Source organism: Dromiciops gliroides, chromosome 1 (assembly GCF_019393635.1).
Source record: "Dromiciops gliroides isolate mDroGli1 chromosome 1, mDroGli1.pri, whole genome shotgun sequence".
NCBI classification, from domain to species: Eukaryota; Metazoa; Chordata; class Mammalia; order Microbiotheria; family Microbiotheriidae; genus Dromiciops; species Dromiciops gliroides.
The window spans coordinates 566,656,277-566,675,568 of NC_057861.1; the positions used below are offsets into that span (position 1 = coordinate 566,656,277).

At 38.2% G+C, this 19,292-nt stretch overlaps 1 protein-coding gene across 12 annotated transcripts in view; it reads left to right on the top strand.

Moving 5' to 3' along the window:
• The window catches only part of ELAVL2 (ELAV like RNA binding protein 2), a 175,872-nt gene that overhangs the window by 125,222 nt on the left and 31,358 nt on the right, over positions 1-19,292 (top strand). For all 12 annotated transcript variants that reach the window (XM_043976943.1, XM_043976948.1, XM_043976945.1 and 9 more), the window contains one exon: positions 8,039-8,142. In XM_043976943.1, coding sequence (XP_043832878.1) covers positions 8,039-8,142 — 104 coding nt within the window. The remainder of the gene's footprint in view (positions 1-8,038; positions 8,143-19,292) is intronic.

Genomic DNA, 19,292 nt, shown 5'->3' on the forward strand with positions numbered 1-19,292 from the left:
AATGAGAATTGAACATTACAGTGAGGGAAGAGAAAGTCTTTAAAAAAAAAAAAGGAAGAGGAGGAGGAAACAAATTCTCTGAAATGAAGATAATCCAAAATTAGTTGCCTGTGCTTTTTGTTCAGGCTCCCAGTATGGAAAACACAGAGATGCTTAAATGTGCTCTTTTCTCACGTGGTCGGTCTCATTTCCTTATGTCCATCTGAGGGACCCAGAAGAGCCTGGCAGTCAGAGAATATTGTGGTGACCTATTTCTTGGAATAGAGAGGTATTTTTAAAAATAAATGTTGCTTTGTACCTTTCTATATCCCTTCAAACATTGCTACTTCTTTAAGTGAAATAATAGATACACATCAATCAGTGTAGACACTTTTTATTGTTGATTCAATTACCAGGTTTTATAAAATTCACTATCTACCTTTTTCATTGACTCTATTTAAATAGTCTCGGCAGACTCAATTATATTAGTGAAAAAGCACTTAAAACAAAATTACATGCTGACACCTCATAATTCATACTTGTAGATCTGTGAAACAGATTTATGTAAATCTATCAAATTCCAAAAAGGACATGATTTTTAAATTGAGATTTCATTTTATTATGATAATTGTGAAAATTCAAAGTTTTAGGTTGTAAAGTATTTAATGTTTGGAAGAACCTTCCTTATCAAGCCGGTCACTTGTGAAGACAACACATCTGACCACTTTTTTTCTATGTGTTGCATATCGCATCTGAACAGTGTAGTAATTTAAAATTCTGGAACTATGTTGTGAGGTGGCAGGGAATAGTACCAGATGTGGCATCAGAAGACCTGAATGAGAATTCTACTTCTCCTTGGATGAAATAACTTGTCCAAAGGCCATTCTACCTATTTTGCATAAGTTGCTTTACTTGTGAAAGGAGGGGCTCAAATCAGAACATCTCTCTGGCCCTATCCAGGATTAAAGCCTATGACTATGCTTGTCTAGGAGCAACTGATCTGCTGAAGGGGGAGGTGACCAGAGTGGAAGAAGTGACAAGGACTGAGAAGGAAGATTCAGCTTTTAAACATATGTACCTTTATAAGAAGGACTTTGGTAACAAGTCTTATTGACTAGTTAAAAATTTGCCTTGCACCAGATGAGGTAAGAGAGTTTCAGAGATATTATGTAATTTGAGCAGTATCATCCAGTTTGAGTAGGTGCTGGGATTTGAGTCCAGGTCTCCTGCATTTAATATGTGGGCTTAATATATGTAAAAAAGTCACTCAGGTGTGCTTACCAACAAAATATTGGGATAGCTTGCTGAATCCAACAATGGTTCTTTTAGCTCAGCCATTATAATTGTTAAGGAGGTCTAAAGTGAACTCCATGACCTTTTTAATAAGTGGTATTAAGATGATTTCAGACATTTGAACAAATGTTAAATAGTCCTAATGACTCAAGACCACCCAAATGCTTTAACTCTAAAGAAGAATGGAAGATGGCTGTTGATCCTGCTCACCAATCATTGCTTTTCCTCCCTCATCCCTTACCACCTCTTCATTTCATATCAGTCCCCTTCTCCTGCCAGAGAAACAGCCATTATAACAAAGGTGAGGAGCAGTTTTACAAAACCAAATAACATCAATCAAATTGGACAGTATGTGCTGTTTTCTACCTCCAGAGTCATTTGCTTTTGCAAAGAAGATAGATTTATTATCATAGCATTTCTATGGGACCAATTTTGGTTGTTAAACAGTGTTCAGTTTCAGTTTTCATTAGAATTTCTGTTTCCACTATAGTAAATTTGTATATTATCTTCTTGGTTCTGCTTATTTTACTTTCCATCAGTTCTTGTTAGTCTTCTCATATCTCCTTATAATCTTATTCATTTTTTCTTTTGCATTCATATGGCATGATTTACCTAGCCTTTTTGTACTCAGCAGACATCTACCATCATGCCACTATTTTGCCTATACAAGAAAATACTTGTTATACATATTTTGATATGTATGTGACCTTTCTATTTGTCATTGACCTCTTTGGAATATATGCCTAACAGGGATTTTTTTATCAAAGATATAGTCAGTTTAATCTCATAATGTAATTCTGTATTGCTTCCTAGAAAAATGGAGCCACTTCACAACTCCACCAGCAACAATCTTTCTGTGATCCCTCAATGTAATTATTCTTATCTTTGGTCATCTTTGCCTATTTGTTGGGTGGGAAGTGAAGCCTTGGAGTTGTTTTAATTTGCATTATTCTTATTAGTGATTTGGAGTCTGTGTAATTTTCAGCTTTAGTGGCTTAAAATTATTTGCAGACTTTTTGGGCGCCATAAATTTCACATTTATAGAGAGTAAAAATCTAAGGCACCATAATGCCAAGGAAGGCTTGGGTTCAAATTCTGCCCTTGACACATACTGCATGTGTGGCCCAGAGTGAGCCACTTGACATTTAGATTTCTACATTATTCGGAGGCTAGAAGTCATAGAGAAGGTTCTGACTTACAAAGATAAGTCATTTTCTCATCTGGCTCATTAAGAGAAAGGGCGAATGAAGCTGGGGAAGTTGCTAAGCTGCATTGGTAAAAGAGACTTTCTCCCTAGGATAACTCTGAAATCACATTTAGTGCCTATCCTCTATACCTCTTCATCAATTTACTATTCCAGAAACAGTGTTATAGGAAGATATCCAGATATAAAATATTTTGCCTTATTCCTGTTGTGTGTAATACATGTATTGTGACATGCTGGGTCCCACTAGATAGCTCCTGAAGGTACTGGTATTTCCATTCTCACTCCCACTCCCATTCCCTCAGCTCCCCCCTCCCCTAAAGGCTAATAACATGGTCCTACTCTGATTTAAGAATGCAATCTTTACTTTAAGCAGCTTTAATATCGTTATTATATTTCTGCTTAGGGTAATCTTGCCTCCAGCACATCTCCTAGTGGGCAAGAGGCAAGACATATGAGAAACATGCTTGATGGTAGTGGTTATAAGGAGTGGGAACAGATGTCATATAGATAGATGATGTGGATAAATGATAGAGAACTGAGAGGATGAGTGATCCAGCGCAGTAGGTTATTATTCGAGTCATTCAACAAAGCTTTTAATAAGTTCCACAATGAGTCAGGAGCTGTGCTAGGTTATGGAGAATAAAAGACAAAAAATCAAATTGTTCTTGCCCTTAGGGAGTTTGTATTCTATTAAAGGAGATAACAGATATAAGTATATAATTATATGAAAATTAATTACAGGGGCAGCTATGTGGCACAATGGATAAAGCACCAGCCCTGGATTCAGGAAGGCCCGAGTTCAAATTCGGCTTCAGACACTTGACACTTACTTTTTTGGGTTGTTGTTGTTGTTTGTTTGTTTGTTTATTTTGTACAGCAACAAGCGTTTATTTTATTTTCCAGTTACATGTAAGGGTACTTTTCAACATTCATTTTCATAAGATCTAGAGTTAATGTCAACCAGTTCTGACCAAATTGGAGAGTGTATGAAGGGAAACAGCGTACATTGACTTGGGGTGAAGTTGTGAAAGGCTTTCAAGAGCCGTGGTGCAGTGGATAGAGCACTGGCCCTGGAGTCAGGAGTACCTGAGTTCAAATCCCGCCTCAGACACTTAACACTTAGTAGCTGTGTGACCCTGGGCAAGTCACTTAACCCCAATTGCCTCACTAAAAAAAAAAAAAAGCCTATCACAAACTGTAATGGTGCTATGTCATTAATATTTTGTACCCTCAAAAGTTGATCAGAGCGTAGATTTAGAGCTTGGGAGATCATTGATTCTAACCCCCTCCTTTTTGCTGATGAGGAAACTGAGATCCAAGATTAGGTAGGTTTAAAGGGGGCAGTGCAGTAGTTCAGTGGATAGAGTGCTGGACTTAGAATCATTTGGGAAGACTCTAGTTTGAGTTCATCCCTGACAATTAATAGCGGTGGGTGTCCACAGGCAGGTAAAAGAACATCAGACTTTGTTTCCACTTCTGAACAATGGAGATAATCATACTTGAAGTTCCCTCCTAACCTGTCTAGGTTGTTGGAACATCTCAAATGAGATGTTTGTTCAAAACTTTGAAAACCTTGAAGTGCTATATAAAAGTCAAGGATCATTATTCAAGTTTTAATAAGCTTAAATTGTGAAACCCAAAGTGATCTGATCTATCTTCCTGCTTTCAGGCTGGATTGTACCTAAACTGTTCTAAACAAATGAGAATGTATGCTGAGAAGGGGATTCCACCACCTACTTTGGGTACTCTTTCTAGTGCTAATTAACTCTTATTATCAATTCATCTTGGCCAACACTCAATTCACAGCCTAGTTCTCACAGGGGCACTTGGCTAGGCTTTGAGATCTTTTAAAATATCTACCCTAAATACCGGAACACTAGGTCTTAACTGCTTTTCCTTTTGTTAGCAGTATGAATAGGAAGCATCTGGTCAATCCTCTGCATTATCACATAAGACTGTGTATTGTTAAGAACTGCCTTTAGGCTCCTTTAAGTTTTTCTTATTCTAGATAAACTGACTCTTAGATTTCTGGGTTCAGATTTATATGCAGGATGTTCTATTTGTATGCTAGCTTGGGTTTATAAGAAGTTAGTTTCATTGTTGTTATATACAGGTAGGCAATGAATATTTTGGCGCTCGGGGGTGGGGGGGGTGGAATCATTGACCTGGTCTCTAAGTTGATTTGAATGACCCTATTCTGCTTTTGGCCCCTTCACCAGTGACACTACTTAATTAGCTTTTAATGGACCGGGATCAGCTCTGCATAGCTGGGGAGTTGGTGCTATTGCTTTGGGGTAGAATAATCATTGACCCTAAGCAGCTGCTTCTAGGAGCCTGGGAGGGAAGGCATGAACTGCCAACATATGGAGTATAAAAATTGACCCCAATTTTGAGGAAGATTTTTTTTTTTCTAAACCTTTTAAAAGGTCAGCTTTTATACACTGCAATATAGGGTATCCTGAAATAAGATTCTTTTGCCGACTCATGAGTTTTCTGTGACACTTGAGAGTAGCGGATGCTATAATATTTCATTGGCTGCTAAAGGTCTGTCTTTGCCATAAATGTTAGGTGGTTCTTTCACCTAGTTGGTATTATGTGCATCGGGGGAAGAAAGAAGTCCCTAGAATGACAGGGACTCATTAATAAAGGAATAGAATAAATTTAAAAGTTTAAACTGTTGTATAGAAATTGTGGGTGAAATCAGAGGGTCTTTAGTAAATGTAATTTGTCATAGAAGAGTTAAATCAAAGTAATACATTTTCACTCCTGCCTTTCTCTGTAGCATTTAATTGGTATTTACTTATTTGGTTCTATACGTTGAGTATTGAATACTAAGGATGAATAAGTTTGTTTCTTGGTACTTTTGTGTTTAGAATAATATTAAAATTGAAACCTTTTTTTGATGGAGTTGGTCACATGTTTTTAAGATTTACTTCTGGGGGCAGCTAGGTGGCGCAGTGGATAAAGCACTGGCCCTGGATTCAGGAGGACCTGAGTTCAAATGCAGTCTCAGACACTTGACACACCTACCAGCTGTGTGACCCTGGGCAAGTCACTCATTGCCCTGCAAAAAAAAAAGATAAAAATAAAAAAGATCTACTTCTGTAACTCATATTCTGAGATAGCATTAGCTTCGTTTTAGGAAAAAAAAAGACAGCCTAAAAGGGATAAATTTGTAATGATACATTCCAGCTTTTTAGTGGGACATCTCCCCAAAGAGAATTACTATTTTTAATTTTATATGTGGTCAGTAAATAAGTATTTATGAATTACCTATTATGTACCAGGCACTGTTGGAAGCTCTGGGGTACAGAGAAAGACAAAAGACAATCCCTACCCTTGAGGAGCTCACAATTTAAGGGGAGAGATAACATACAAACAACTATGTGCAAACAAGTTACATAAAAGATAAATATGAAGTAATCCACAGAGGAAAGACAGTAGAATTAAGAAGGATTGAGAAAGTCTTCCTGTAGAGGGTCGTGTGACTTGAAGGGAGCCAGGAAAGATGGAAATGATATGGGGAGAGTATTCTAGGCATAGTTGACAGCCAGGGAAAATGCCCATTGCCAAGAATTGGAGTGTCATGTTCAGGGAGGAGGCCAAAATATTGGAAACACATTTGTTAAACACAGTGTACCTGTGATACAAATAGAAAATCAAGACAGTTCCTGCTTTTGAGGATCTTACACTCTAATTGGGCAAGACGACCTAGAAAAAATGTTTAGGTTCAGTTCATGGCAGATGGAAAAAGAGGGTAGTATGGAGGGATTGGAAGCAGGGCAGATGACAAGGCCCAAGACATCTTCAGGATAATGATAGGAAAGTTCCTTACCAAGAAGATAGTGTATTGGAGGGTTAAAATGTTGTGAGACTCGGGGATACTTCCAGCAGAGATTAGGATCCAGGAAGGAGAAGGTCCATGATGGGCACTGATGGAAGTGAGTGGCCCCAAGTCATGAGGCAGGAATTGAGTGGCCAGAGTGGGGAAGTGGAAGGTTCTCCTCCTCTTCCCTCCCTACTCCCCACTTTGATGACATTAATAATACTTGGCATTTATGGATAGAGTGCTGGACTTCAAGTTGAGAAGACCCAAATTAAAATTCTCTTTTAGGTCTTAGATATGGGACCTGGACAAATGACTTCCTGTATCTCGGTTTACTCATTTGTAAAATGAGAACAATGCCACCTACCTCACAGGGTTTTTGTGTGGATCATATGAGATTATATGTGTGTGTTATGTACACAGACACACATGTACACATATGTGGAAATATATTATTTTGTAAATCTTAAAGCACTGTGCAAATGTTAGCTATTATTTTTATGTACCTACTGTGGTCCAGGTAATTGAACTTTGCTTCTGTTCTTGCTCTGATTAATAATTCTCTTATTTAGACTTGGATAAACTGCCATTTTTCTATCCTTTTATGATAAAAGGATGATACTGTGTTATCCCATTGGCCATGTTGTAACCCAGTCAAGGAAGCTTTTCTCAGTGTTTTGATAGTGGTTTTTGTCATTTCAAAAAGTAAAGATCCTTAAGTTTAGCTAGAACCCCTCAGATTTTCTTGATTTTTTTAGCTGTACTTTATCCCATTTGGACTGTTCCCCCACCCCCTTCAGATTAGGAAGCTTCAGCTGTATTCCTGAACCAAGACCGAAAACTGGACCCATCTAAAATGACTGCTTTGGAAAGTATCCCTAATGCTGAGAAGCTTCTTTTCCTTGATAGAGTAAGCACTCAATTTTCTTTTCCCCATCCCTATGGTAGACCTTGAAGTTGCCTAATATAAAAGCTTATGGGAATCATATCATCCACTGTGCCCTATATTCATTTAAAAAAATGAAGAAAATTCCATCTCCTTTATATGTAGCTTGCACTAAAAATGTCTTCTTAGAAAACATTAGAGTAGAATATGAGCTTGCACATTGCCTGTCTTATTTTCATGTTTGTATCCATAGTGTGTAGCACAGTGACTGGCCTGTACTAACCATTTAATAAATGCTTATTGAATGGAAAGATAAATGGTTCTATAACTAGGTAATCTTATATAAAGGCAAATGAGCACTAGCCTAGAAGTCAGTATCTGGATTCAAATCCTGCCTTTGAGGCAAGACTGACTATAGACAAGACATTTAATCTCCTAGGGTCTGCTTATCTGTAAAAAAAAAAGTAATTGGACTAAGTGGCCTCAGCAGACCCTTAAAGCCTCAAATCTATGACTAAAGGAACAGGTTCTTTATGGATCTACATAATTTTTCTCTTCCAGAATGGACTGACACTGTCTCTGTGTAGTGTGTGTGTGTGTGTGTGTGTGTGTGTGTGTGTCTGTCCGTCTGTCTGTCTGTCTGTCACCTTGTTTAACTCACATGACAGGAGCTGAAAGCTTTGGAAGATCATAAAAGCATTAATTTCAGGAATGAATACAGAGGGAGTTATTTTTGATACAGATGGAATGGTGCTAGTGCCCAATACACTATACACCAAACTTGGACTTAGTGCCTGGCAGCTCAATGGAACTAATGTGTGTCTTCTTTTTCCCCTCCCTTTATTAGGGCAGAGCTTGGGGTATGGCTTTGTGAACTACATTGATCCTAAGGATGCTGAAAAAGCTATCAACACGCTGAATGGATTGAGACTTCAAACCAAAACAATAAAAGTATGTTTGTGCTTTTTCTGTCAATTTTTATAGCTGCTTGAAGCTTTATAGGTTTTTTTTAAAGTACTTTTTAAATTTAAAAAGTACTTAAACCCCAAAACAACCTGATGGGTGGTGGTGTTGGTGGGAATATATTTAAAGTTGGTTATAATTAATCTGATATCTTCTACCTATTTCTGACTGTTAAGGCTTCTTTCTGTTAGTGCCTCTTTGAAGTGGGGAAAAGAAACTAACCATTCACAAATGCTATGTTCACCTTTATTAATGAGTGGTGATAGAGATTTGCTCAAGGTAACCGCCATAGAGAAACTTAAATAAGTATAGCTCTTCTCTTGTGAATACTTATTTGCCTAATAATTTAAAAAACAAAGCCAAACCCTCTTTTCCCCTTTGCAAGCCCCATTCAATTTGAGATAAGTGAATTTTGATGGTTTCTCCCCTTACTTATTCTCTTTTCTCTGTCTATTGTATTTGTTTTTTTGTTTTGTTTTGTTTTGTTTTTTAGCTTTGTGATGCTTGGGGTAACAACACAGTTCCACAGGTGATCTATGCACATTGTTTAAGTTTGCTGAAAGCTGACTGGTGTGTAATGTAAGAGGCTGCTCTTGGTAGATAACAGATTCTCTCTTTTTAAGATGGAGAAAGAGCCTTTGCTTTTGGAATTAGTAAATCAGTCTACAACCAAGGCATTAGTAAGTGGAGAGGGGAGATGTTACCCAAAAAAAAAAATAGCAGTAGGTTTTTTTTTTTCCCTCTGGAATGAATTTCTGCTTGTTTTTGTTTTTGTATTTTGGAAACTACAGTATCGGCACTTGAAGTTGCCTCCCATCAGGACCATTAAAGTATTTGTTAGTCTGTCTATATGTTGTTTTACCATTTTATATACTTTATATCACTTGATAATAACAATTTTTTTTTAAATCACCTAGCAGATCTGTCCTATCAGTGACCTAAAAAAGTTAAAACTTGCAAATAAATATCCCTAGAGGCCTGAAATCCTCCAAGATTTATGGGATTTTGCTTGATAACTTAGAGAGTGCTATGTGGAAGAATTTAACATTCAACTTAAAGTCAACCACTTCGGTAGGGAGAATTCTATATGGACCAGAGAACTTAATCCAGTATTCTTTTGACCTAAAAATTAAGATATTTTTCTCTGTCGACACTTAGACTTTTAAGTTTGTATTGGCTTCTCTAATTACTCATATTCTTGTGTGTATTCTGTGATTTATATAAAAAGATCGGAATGTGTAACAGCACATCTATTACTGGGTACTCAGTTATACACACACACACACACACACACACACACACACGTGTACACACACTCATACACAAACACAACCCTTTGCTAAAAGGCATAATGTTTCTAGATGTGTACGTGGATTGTCTTTTTTCTGGTTTCATCCCTGCTTTCTGGAAACTTGTTACTGTAGTTTGCCCCCTGCACCCTTGAGTAAAGGAGCGAAAGTAATGAGGGAGGTAAAAATGGAAGTTTACCCCTTTTACCCTGTCTCTTTTCCAAAAAAGATCCATTGTCTTGTTAAATTATACTTCTCCAGATGGCCTGACTTACTCTCTTGATGATCTGACTGGAAATAGTGAGAGGGGAGAGCAAATGAGGAGTGTTGGAAAAACAGGGCTCCCCCTGGGGAAAAATAGCTTCAATTAACCGGAGAGAAGCTGTTGTTGTGAGTACTTTTCACTGACTATGACTGTAGGTTTTATCCCTTAGTTGGACTTGGCTTCTAGAACAGGTAGAGAAGAAGAATCTAGAGCTGAAGGAGTAAGGTAGAGGACAATAATGACTAGTGACTTTTACATTCTGGCATCTGTTATTTCCTTTTTGATTTTCTGAGACAAAAGGAGGAAGTAACAACAAGCTGCTCTTGCTCTCCCTACCCCCATTCAATTCTTGCAAAATTACCAGATAACAGCTGGTATCCCCAGTTTGGCCCTGGTTTCTTTGGGAGGAAAAGCACAACCACTTTCCAATCCTATATATTTTGTTTGTCTGTTTATTTTTTCAAATTTTTGGTTTCAATTAGAGATATCTTGTGGGGTTTTTTTTTCCTTTAAAACAATATATTGAGCCAGATTTTCTTTTTTTCAGTGCCCAGTCTATTCTTTGGTTCTAAGTACTTTTTGGAAGCTGTATTGTCTTTTAGATCCCTGGGGTATCCTTCCATAATTTTTTCTTCCCTGCCCTCCAATCCATCTGGCTTATTGTAATTAGACTAATCTTCCTAAAACATTACTTTCATTATGCTACTTGCTTACTCAAGAATCTATAGTTCTGTAGTGTTTACCACACTGTCTAAACTCCATTCTCCTGTTGCCATTCTTTCCCTCCCCTTCTTCCCCAGTATCCCTTTATTGTGTATACAACCGTACTTTCTTAATACTCTCAAAATGCTAACATTTTGCTACAGTTAAAACAGTCTCTTCACAATCTTCTGGCCATATACCATATTACCATGCTGTGCCTACTGTCAAGAATGCCTTCCCCATTCGTCTTCAATGATCTGGGTTTGTTGGGTTTTTTCCCCCATACTTGAGGGACCAGTTCAACTCTCATCTCTTTGTTTAAGCCTTCCTCTATCACTTCAACTTGTCTTTGTGCCTTCTCTAAAATCTGATAGTACTTTGTACCATGTAACTTAGTGAATAATTACATAATGTCTGGATCTGGAAATACTATTAATCAGATACTAGTCTCCTATTGGATTATAAACTCTTCAAAGTTAAAGTTCTTTTCTGGGTTTTAGCATAGTCCAGGGCACATAAAAATCTGCCTGTTGCAAATACAGTAAAAATGAATTTATCTGACATTCTATCACCTGCAACTTCCTTAACTGGAGTTTCTATATATGTACACACAGTATATTGATTTGTGTTCATAATGATGACCTGATTAATTATAAAATTTGGAAAAACTTTCTGAATCATTAGACAAATTGTAGTATATTGAATATAGTTTGTGCTGAGCCATTTTATTTGATTTCTAACTTTCTACAATTGGTAATCCATATACAATGTCTTTTCATTGAGCTAGTTGGTTAACCAGTATGTTCTACTTTTTGATTATTTTAGAGAGTAGAGTCTGCAAGAATATTATGGACATCTGTACGTTTTAATTGGAGCTTTAATAGAACCTAATATACAAAATAGGTTGCTCTTCTTTCTATAAGTTACAGAGCAAGTGCTGATCTGTACAGGCAGAGTATATCAGGAGTTTTCTGTTCCAAGGAAATCTCAACCCCAAGTCTGGTCTCATCGTCATGCCCCTTCCTCTGTTTTTTTTTTTTAAGTTTCTTGATGTTTAGATTTTATCAAATAAACAAATTCCATGGTTTACTGTGATTCTGCCCTCTTGATTGTACAAATAATGAAATGAAAGCCCAGAGAGGTTGTGCCTGCCCTGTAGTTATGTAGATAATAACTATTCAGCAAGCACTAAGTGTATCCTATAATCAAAACACTGCCTCTTACAGGTATGAAATGGAAAGTTAAAGGCATTGGAGAGCTAAGATAGAGATTAATATTTCTTGATAATTCTGGAAACTCACTCAAAGATTCTTGAGCCTGCCAATTGGGGGGGGGGTGCGGAATGGACATGTCCACTTCCATTTTCCCCAATGGTGTATATATTTAATCTTTTATCTGGTATAGGATAGGAGAAACCTTTTCCTAAGAACATATTATATTGGAAAAAAGGGACATGTGAAACTTATTTTGTACTTCAGACAGGCTAGTGTTATTATTTTACAATATTTTCTATTTTGGGGATGGTTTCATTAGGCCGTGTGTGTGTGTGGGGGGGGTATTTCATGTGGAAGCCCCTGTTAATTTGGGAGTCTTTGCATTTTGTGAATCAGTCTTGTCCTTTGAATTTGCCTTTCCTTTAAACTTCTCATTTCTGTTGAGGGTATCACCAACCTCTCAGTTACTAAGGTTCATAACTATATTTAATTGTTCTTTTTCACTATCCAGTCAGATGCCATATTTCACATTTGTCTCTACTCAAGCCTACTCTAGTTCAGGTCTTTGTCATTCCCCTGGATTCTTTTGTGAAGGCAAACTAAACTAACTTTTGACTCAATTCTTTCTTTCTTTCTTTTTTTTGGGGGGGTGGCAGTGAGGGTTAAGTGACTTGCCCAGGGTCACACAGCTAGTAAGTTTCAAGTGTCTGAGGCTGGATTTGAACTGGGGTCCTCCTGAAATCCAGGGCCAGTGCTTTATCCACTGTGCCACCTAGCTGCCCCATGACTCAATTCTTAACTAACCATTAACTACTGAATAATGTGTGTTGCCTCAGACAAGTTGGGCCTGGGAAAGACCTTAGCTTAAAAAGGTCAAGGTCTCCCACTGCATCTGGGGCTATTGCCAGTCATCCTGACCTATGTCTTGCCACTAGATTCTGAGGACACTGGAAAGAGAGTGAGGCTGATGATTCTCCATAGCCCTACCTCAAGGCTGGGGACAGCTGGGTGGCACAGTGTGACCCTAGGCAAGTCACTTAACCCCAGTTGCCTCACACACACACAAAAATAACACTTACAGAATAAACCTTTGATAATAATCATCTAGTGCTGAAATTAATAGAGTAAAGTCTCCTTAAATTGAAGGGTTTTTTAAAATAATTAAGATTTAGCTTTTGCTACTTTTTTATTTGATGGTGCCATATCTTTGTATTGATCTCCTACATGACTTAATTTTTATCTCTTAGACACATATTTTAAATATCCAGGTTGATTTATAAATTCCTTGTGTTCATATCTGTCTCTTTAGCCAGTTCTTTTCTTCTTCTAAACATTCCATGTCTGTGGTGGCAGAATTTCATTCTTGAGACTTCTTAGGCTGCTTTCCTCATAGCATTTTGTTGTTGTTGTGTTTTTGTTGTTTGTTTTTTTGTGGAGCAATGGGGGTTAAGTGACTTGCCCAAGGGCACACAGCTAGTAAGTGTCAAGTGTCTGAGGCCGCATTTGAACTCAGGTCCTCCTGAATCCAGTGCCGGTGCTTTATCCACTGCACCATCTAGCTGCCCTCCTCATAGCATTTTAATCTACAAGATCCTCTCTGTCCTTTCTTTAAACTCAGCTCTCCAAAATCTAGGCTGCATGTGAAACTATGCCAAACATTCCTCTCTGGCATTCCAGATTCCAAAAGGAAATGTTCACTTCCTAGAATAGTCCCCAAAACTGGTCCAGAGAATATTTGTTTCTATTTTTCCTTCTTCTGCCATTTAAAAGAATGAAATATTAAATTAAGTAAGTCAGGATTCACCTGCTCTGCTTTTATCGTAAAGAGTTCCAACAGATATCTGATTCCTTTTACTCCTCCATCACTACCATCTCATGCCACTGTCCCAGGTTTTTGATCTTTCTTGAAGCAATCATTTCTCTGAATAGTTCTTTCCCTATATCTGTGTGTGTCTGTCTCTGTCTCATTTCTTGTGTGTCTGTCTCCCTATTTACCTCTGTCTCTCTTCTTCTGTGTCTCTCCTGCCTCATTTTCTCTCCAGTCCTCTTCTCCAGACATGCCTCCCCTTCTGATTTGTAGCATATCTCATAGACTCCCTTTGTGGTGGGGTATTAGACCTTTTTGATTGATAAAGAAACAGGACACTGATTAAATGATTTATCCAGAATCATGGTTAGGTTTTAGCCCTAGAGCTTTGAAACTAAGTCAGGGGTTAGCAACAGGATAGGCCTATGGCATAAGGATCTTTTAAGTAGTATGTATTTTGCTCTTTTAATTAAAATAGACATGTTTCCACCTGTTTTGACTTACCTTATTAATGAGAATCTACTAGAACTTGGATGCTTTTCCTAACAGCTCTCCTTTCTCTGATCCTTTATCTTCTATACCTCACTTCCTCAGGGCCAAGCTGTCCCTGCTTTGTATCAGGATAATTAGATAATCTGATAAACTCATTATAAAATAGTTGAATGATTATGGAGCTGAATACCTGGAGTCAAAGGGCCTGGCTTCAAATCACAGCTTGTGCCATGCTATTGGTGTGACCTTGGGCAAGGCCCAGCTTCTTCTCTAAGGTCTAAGGCCCCTTCCAGCTCTGTCCTTTATGCTAGTCTATTTTGTTGAACTAACGAACTAATTGAAAAATGAATATTCTAATTGGAGCTTTTCTGGGATCTTCTTCTAGTTCCAATTCATTCTAACAGGCCTTCCAAAGGCAATAAATAATTATTTGGTCTTTCTATATCTTTTATAAATTAAATTTCAAGGTAGAAAACAGTACAGATGAAGGTGGTATGAAATCTCTCTGTAGTCATTTGGAAGGGGAAAAAACCCACAATGGAATGCAATTTCTCCAAAAGTTATAGTCTAAGGATACCATAAGAAAAGCTCTTCTCCCTTGATGGCTTTTTCACTCTTGACCCTTGAACCTAGGCCTTATAACTCCAAATTCTTTATACTACTCTGCTGTATATCAGTAAGATCAAACAGGAAAGAACACACGTTCATATTCTCTCCCCCCTCACCTCCACCCCCCTTCTCTTCTTGTCTTGCGTATTCTGGAAATGGAGGAGTAACTCATGGGGCCAGTCACACCACTGATCGGCACCCTCATTTCTGACATGATCTAATTTTCCCCCTTTTAAGCAGCCTAGTCACTCTCAATTCCCATGAGTTCACCACATGGTTCAGTACTTAGGGTGGATACCTGATTGGCTTAACCTTACAGCAGGTCAGACCTTCTAAACTTGAGGATTATAGGCATTTGCCACCATTCCTGGCTTACATATTTAAATTTTAAATCGTTCTTAATTTGGTACTAGGCTGTTAGATATAACGGATAAACTTAGAGTCAGAAAAGCCAGCAGAAAGAAATAAACAGATGTATAGTTGAACTCTGCCAGCCAACCACTGGAGTAATTTTTTGAGTTTATAGTTCAGAAGCTACATGTTAAGATTCCTCATTATAACTCCTCTAAGGAGTCTTTAGGTAGGGAGCCTAAAACAATATAAAAATTGTTGAAACAATCATGAACAGTGTGAAAATGCAGAACACTTGCATTACTATTTGGAAATACTCAGAGGATAAGATTTTTTTTTTCCTCCCAAGCCAGCCTTTTTGAAAGCTAACTTTAAATCAAGAGGCATTAATTACTCATGTGTTTAAGAACAGTAAGGCCTCCCAAAAAGGGAGGCAGTGTAACATTTAAAGGAAAAAAAAAGAGAATAGAAGGGAATCCAAAAGGAAGAACAGATAATCAGAACAGGACAGTATTGAAAGTAGCAGGTAGAATTATGCCGGGTGACCTTGGGGACACTGTATACACTTAAAAAAAAAGTGGTATTAAATAGAGATTCACAATATGATATGAATCCTTATTGGTTCTCTCCTGTGTATTTGGACATACTTTTTATTTAGTGTTTGTGTCGGTGGGTTAGGGGAATGTCTACACCAAGCATTTTTGAAGACTTCTTCAGACAAAATGGGGGGTTGAGAATAATTTGTTCCATTGGCCATGAAGGTGACTGAAGCTGTCAGTGTGGAGCACTTATAGCTTGGGCAGACACTAAAGATATCAAGGTCACTCCACTGTATCCTGAACCATCTCTGGTCCAGATTTTTGTCTTGCCACTGGACTTAGATGACTCTGAAAGAGAGAGAATGAGGCTGATGACACACTCTGCCTCACTTAAATCCAATTCACTTGCAAGTCAAGATACCACCCTTGGGATGTCATTGCTTTTCTCTGAAAACAAATAACAAGTTTACAATACATATACATTTTTTAAAGTTGAGTCAACCTTGTGTATTGGGAAATTGTGTGTAAAAGACCAAATGGGAAGATGAAATCTACTGAATTTGGAGAAAATAGTTGAGATTTTGAATTATTTAATTACTATTATTGAATTCTTGGGGAAGTTAAATAACTTTTGATTATCCTATTCCTGGGTCCTAGACTTGCTGGAAGTCCAGTTATGATGCCTTACCTATTTTTGTCTTGTAAAATGCATATTATGTGTGTGTATCTTTGTCAGAGTTTATAGCTAGTTTTCATTTCTCCCTGTTAGTAATGTTCTAGGGCCGGCTCCTAAATGAGGATTGGAATGTTTAGAACAGGTGAAAGGACAGAAATGATAACTGTGAAGTTGACATTCACCCACAATTGTAGTTTCTAATTCTGGTGTGCAGTAGGCTTTAACTAACTTGAACATTTTGAACACTGTTCTATTGTATGGTAGGCAGCAACCAATAAGGAACTTGCCCTAGGGTGTAAGATGGGAATAGTCTGAGGGTGAATTGCTAAACCCTATAGCCCCAAGATGGAGGGGAGGGGCTACTCTGAGGAGCTCTTAGGAGCTACTCTACCTGCTAAAAAGCTCTTGAGGTTTAGTTTAAGTACTGCAACCCTCCCCAGCCCGGGGTTATTGACTTTATAGTTAGTGAGAGACAAAGGGGAACTTTGCTCTGGGTGGTGGTTTTTGTTTGTTCGTTTGGGTTGGGTTAAGTTTTTGTTTGGGGGTTGTTTTGTTGTTGTGGGGTTTTTGCCTTTCAGTGAAAGCAGCAGTTTTAAATATTTGGCTCATAGCTTTCCATTTCTACCAGATCAGATCAAACCTTGAACTAAGACCGAATACTTGTGTTAATGGCCAATCTCTGGGGAAAGAACCAGAAAATTGTGGCCAGTCTTGAACTTGTATTAATTATTCCTGTCCAAATAACAGGAAATTAATGCACTAATTACCTGTTAAATGCCTACTATGTGTAAGATATAGAGACAGGGTGTCTTATGGATAGCACCAGCTGGCCTTGGGCTTCCTTAGATACTTGATAGTGGAATAACCCTTGTTAACCTGGAAATTAAGGAAACAATTAATAAAGGAGAAATAAGGTCTTTAATCGGGTATTTGTGGTATCCAAAGCTCGGAAGCTAGGAATACCCAAAGATTGGAAACAAGAACAGGCTTTTTATGAGGTAACAGAACAGAGGGAGCTATGAAACTACCCTTGGGAAAGGTAAGTTTCTCACAGACAGAAACTATTTAATGTCAATGAATCTTTTTACATAATAACCTAAAGTCCAGGAAGTAAGCTTGGGAATCTTTGGGAGGGGATAGTTTGCTTGGGGGAGATCCATAAGCTGTCAGGAATCTGGAAATGACAAAGACTGGTCAGCCCAAGGCAATTAATTTGTCTGGGGAAAAGGGGACTGGATGGGGAATCAGTTCTCAGTAAATTTTGTAATTCTCACCCTGAACAAGTCACTTAACTCCTATATGTCAGGTACCTCCATTCTACTTAACTTTTCTTTATCAGAGGGGTTGCTACCTGAGGTTCCCCATACTGACTGAATCACAAGTTCTTTTATTATCTGTGTGCAGTGATCTGTGTTGATGATATCAAGATGAAAAAATAATAGCAACTGGATGTAGTACTGGACCAAAATTTAAGGTCTTATAGCCTAACCCAACCCCCCTCATTTTACTGATAAAGAGACTGAGGACTCAAGGTCAAAGAACTAGTCATTAGTAAACCTGGGATTTAAACTTGTGGTCTTTGACTCCAGACCCAGTACTCCCAGTATATTATACCACAAAGCCTCTCCTTGCCCTTAATGAATGAATAAAAAAAAGCATTTATTAAGTGTTTACTGTGTGTCGAGCATTGTGCCAAGCTCGAGGGAATGCACAAAGAAAATGAGTGTTCTTAAAAGAAGCTCACAATCTAATCTGAGGAAACAGAGAAAGGTATAGCTTCTAGACAACTTGCTTCTAGTATACAACAGATGCTGTGGTAAATTTCACTTTTGCATGGATCTTAGATTTTTTTAGAGGGTGTGGACATTTAACTGTTTCTGAATGGCCCTTAAAAGTCTCCTCTTAGGATGGTGTATGGGGAAAAGTCGGGAACTGGCATCCAAAATCACTTCTCTGAATCTATTACCTTGTTTGACACTAATGATTCTAAATGTTATGATATAAAGACCAGCTTAACTACAAATTGTTATGCATGTATGTGTATATGTACACACAAATATCACATGTATGTATGAGGGTGCCCCACCATGGGATAAAGGGCAGCATGGTATGGTTGAATACAGCTGGCCTCAGAGCCAGGAAGAAAGATCTGGGTTCAAATACTGACTGATTTATGCTGGTTTTGTGATCTTGGGCAAGTTCCTCAACTTCTCAATACTTTAGACATTTCTCTAAGACTCTTAAGTTTCAGAGGAGGTACAAATCAGGGATATAGGAGACATTTGAAACCCAGAGATGGGAAATGATTTGTACAAAATCACACACAGATTATACATATAGCATTCCCATTTATCCTGAATTAGTGGAGAATAGGCTTGTCTAGTAACTTGTTCATAGATCACTTTTAGACTCTGTGGCAGAGGCCATAGCTTGTAGAAACCTTGTATTTCCACCCATTACCTAGAAACAGGTGTTTAATGTTTGGATTTAGTTGAAATTCAGATAACTATATTAACATTAAATTCCCAGTATTTAAACTGTTTTGAACATATTTGGTTAAGAAGGTGTTTTGATATCTTCATTGGATCCCTTGTGTAATGGGGGAAATGGGGTACGGGTTGGGTTAGGGGTTAGGGTTCTTAGGAATTCCTCTTTAAAGAATTACACCCTCTTTTTTTTTTTTTTTTTTTTGGCGGGGCAATGGGGGTTAAGTGACTTGCCCAAGGTCACACAGCTAGTAAATGTCTGAGGTCGGATTTGAACTCAGGTACTCCTGAATCCAGGGCCGGTGCTTTATCCACTGTGCTACTAGCTGCCCCAAGAATTACACCCTCTTGCACACAAAAGTAGTTAGAATAAGGTGGTAGTTTATTTAGGGGCAAGGGAAGGGAAGGGCTGGGGGAGGGAAACCATGACAGAAATCCTTGGACTTCTCTTAGGGAGATAGGCACAAAGCACGTGGCTCAGAGGTACCAATCTCCTCGAGCAGGAGAATGGCAGGTACTTTTATAGAGGACTGATGGGGGGAGGGGTGACCATTTGACAGTGGAAAGTTCCTTTAGTGAGGGAGGACCATCCCCCACTGGTGGTAGCTGGGGGAATTGGGTGAGGAGTGGAGGACCATCCCCCACTGGTAGTGACTAGAGGAATTGGGTGAGGGGTGGCTACTGATCCCTCTTCAGGACACAAAGGCC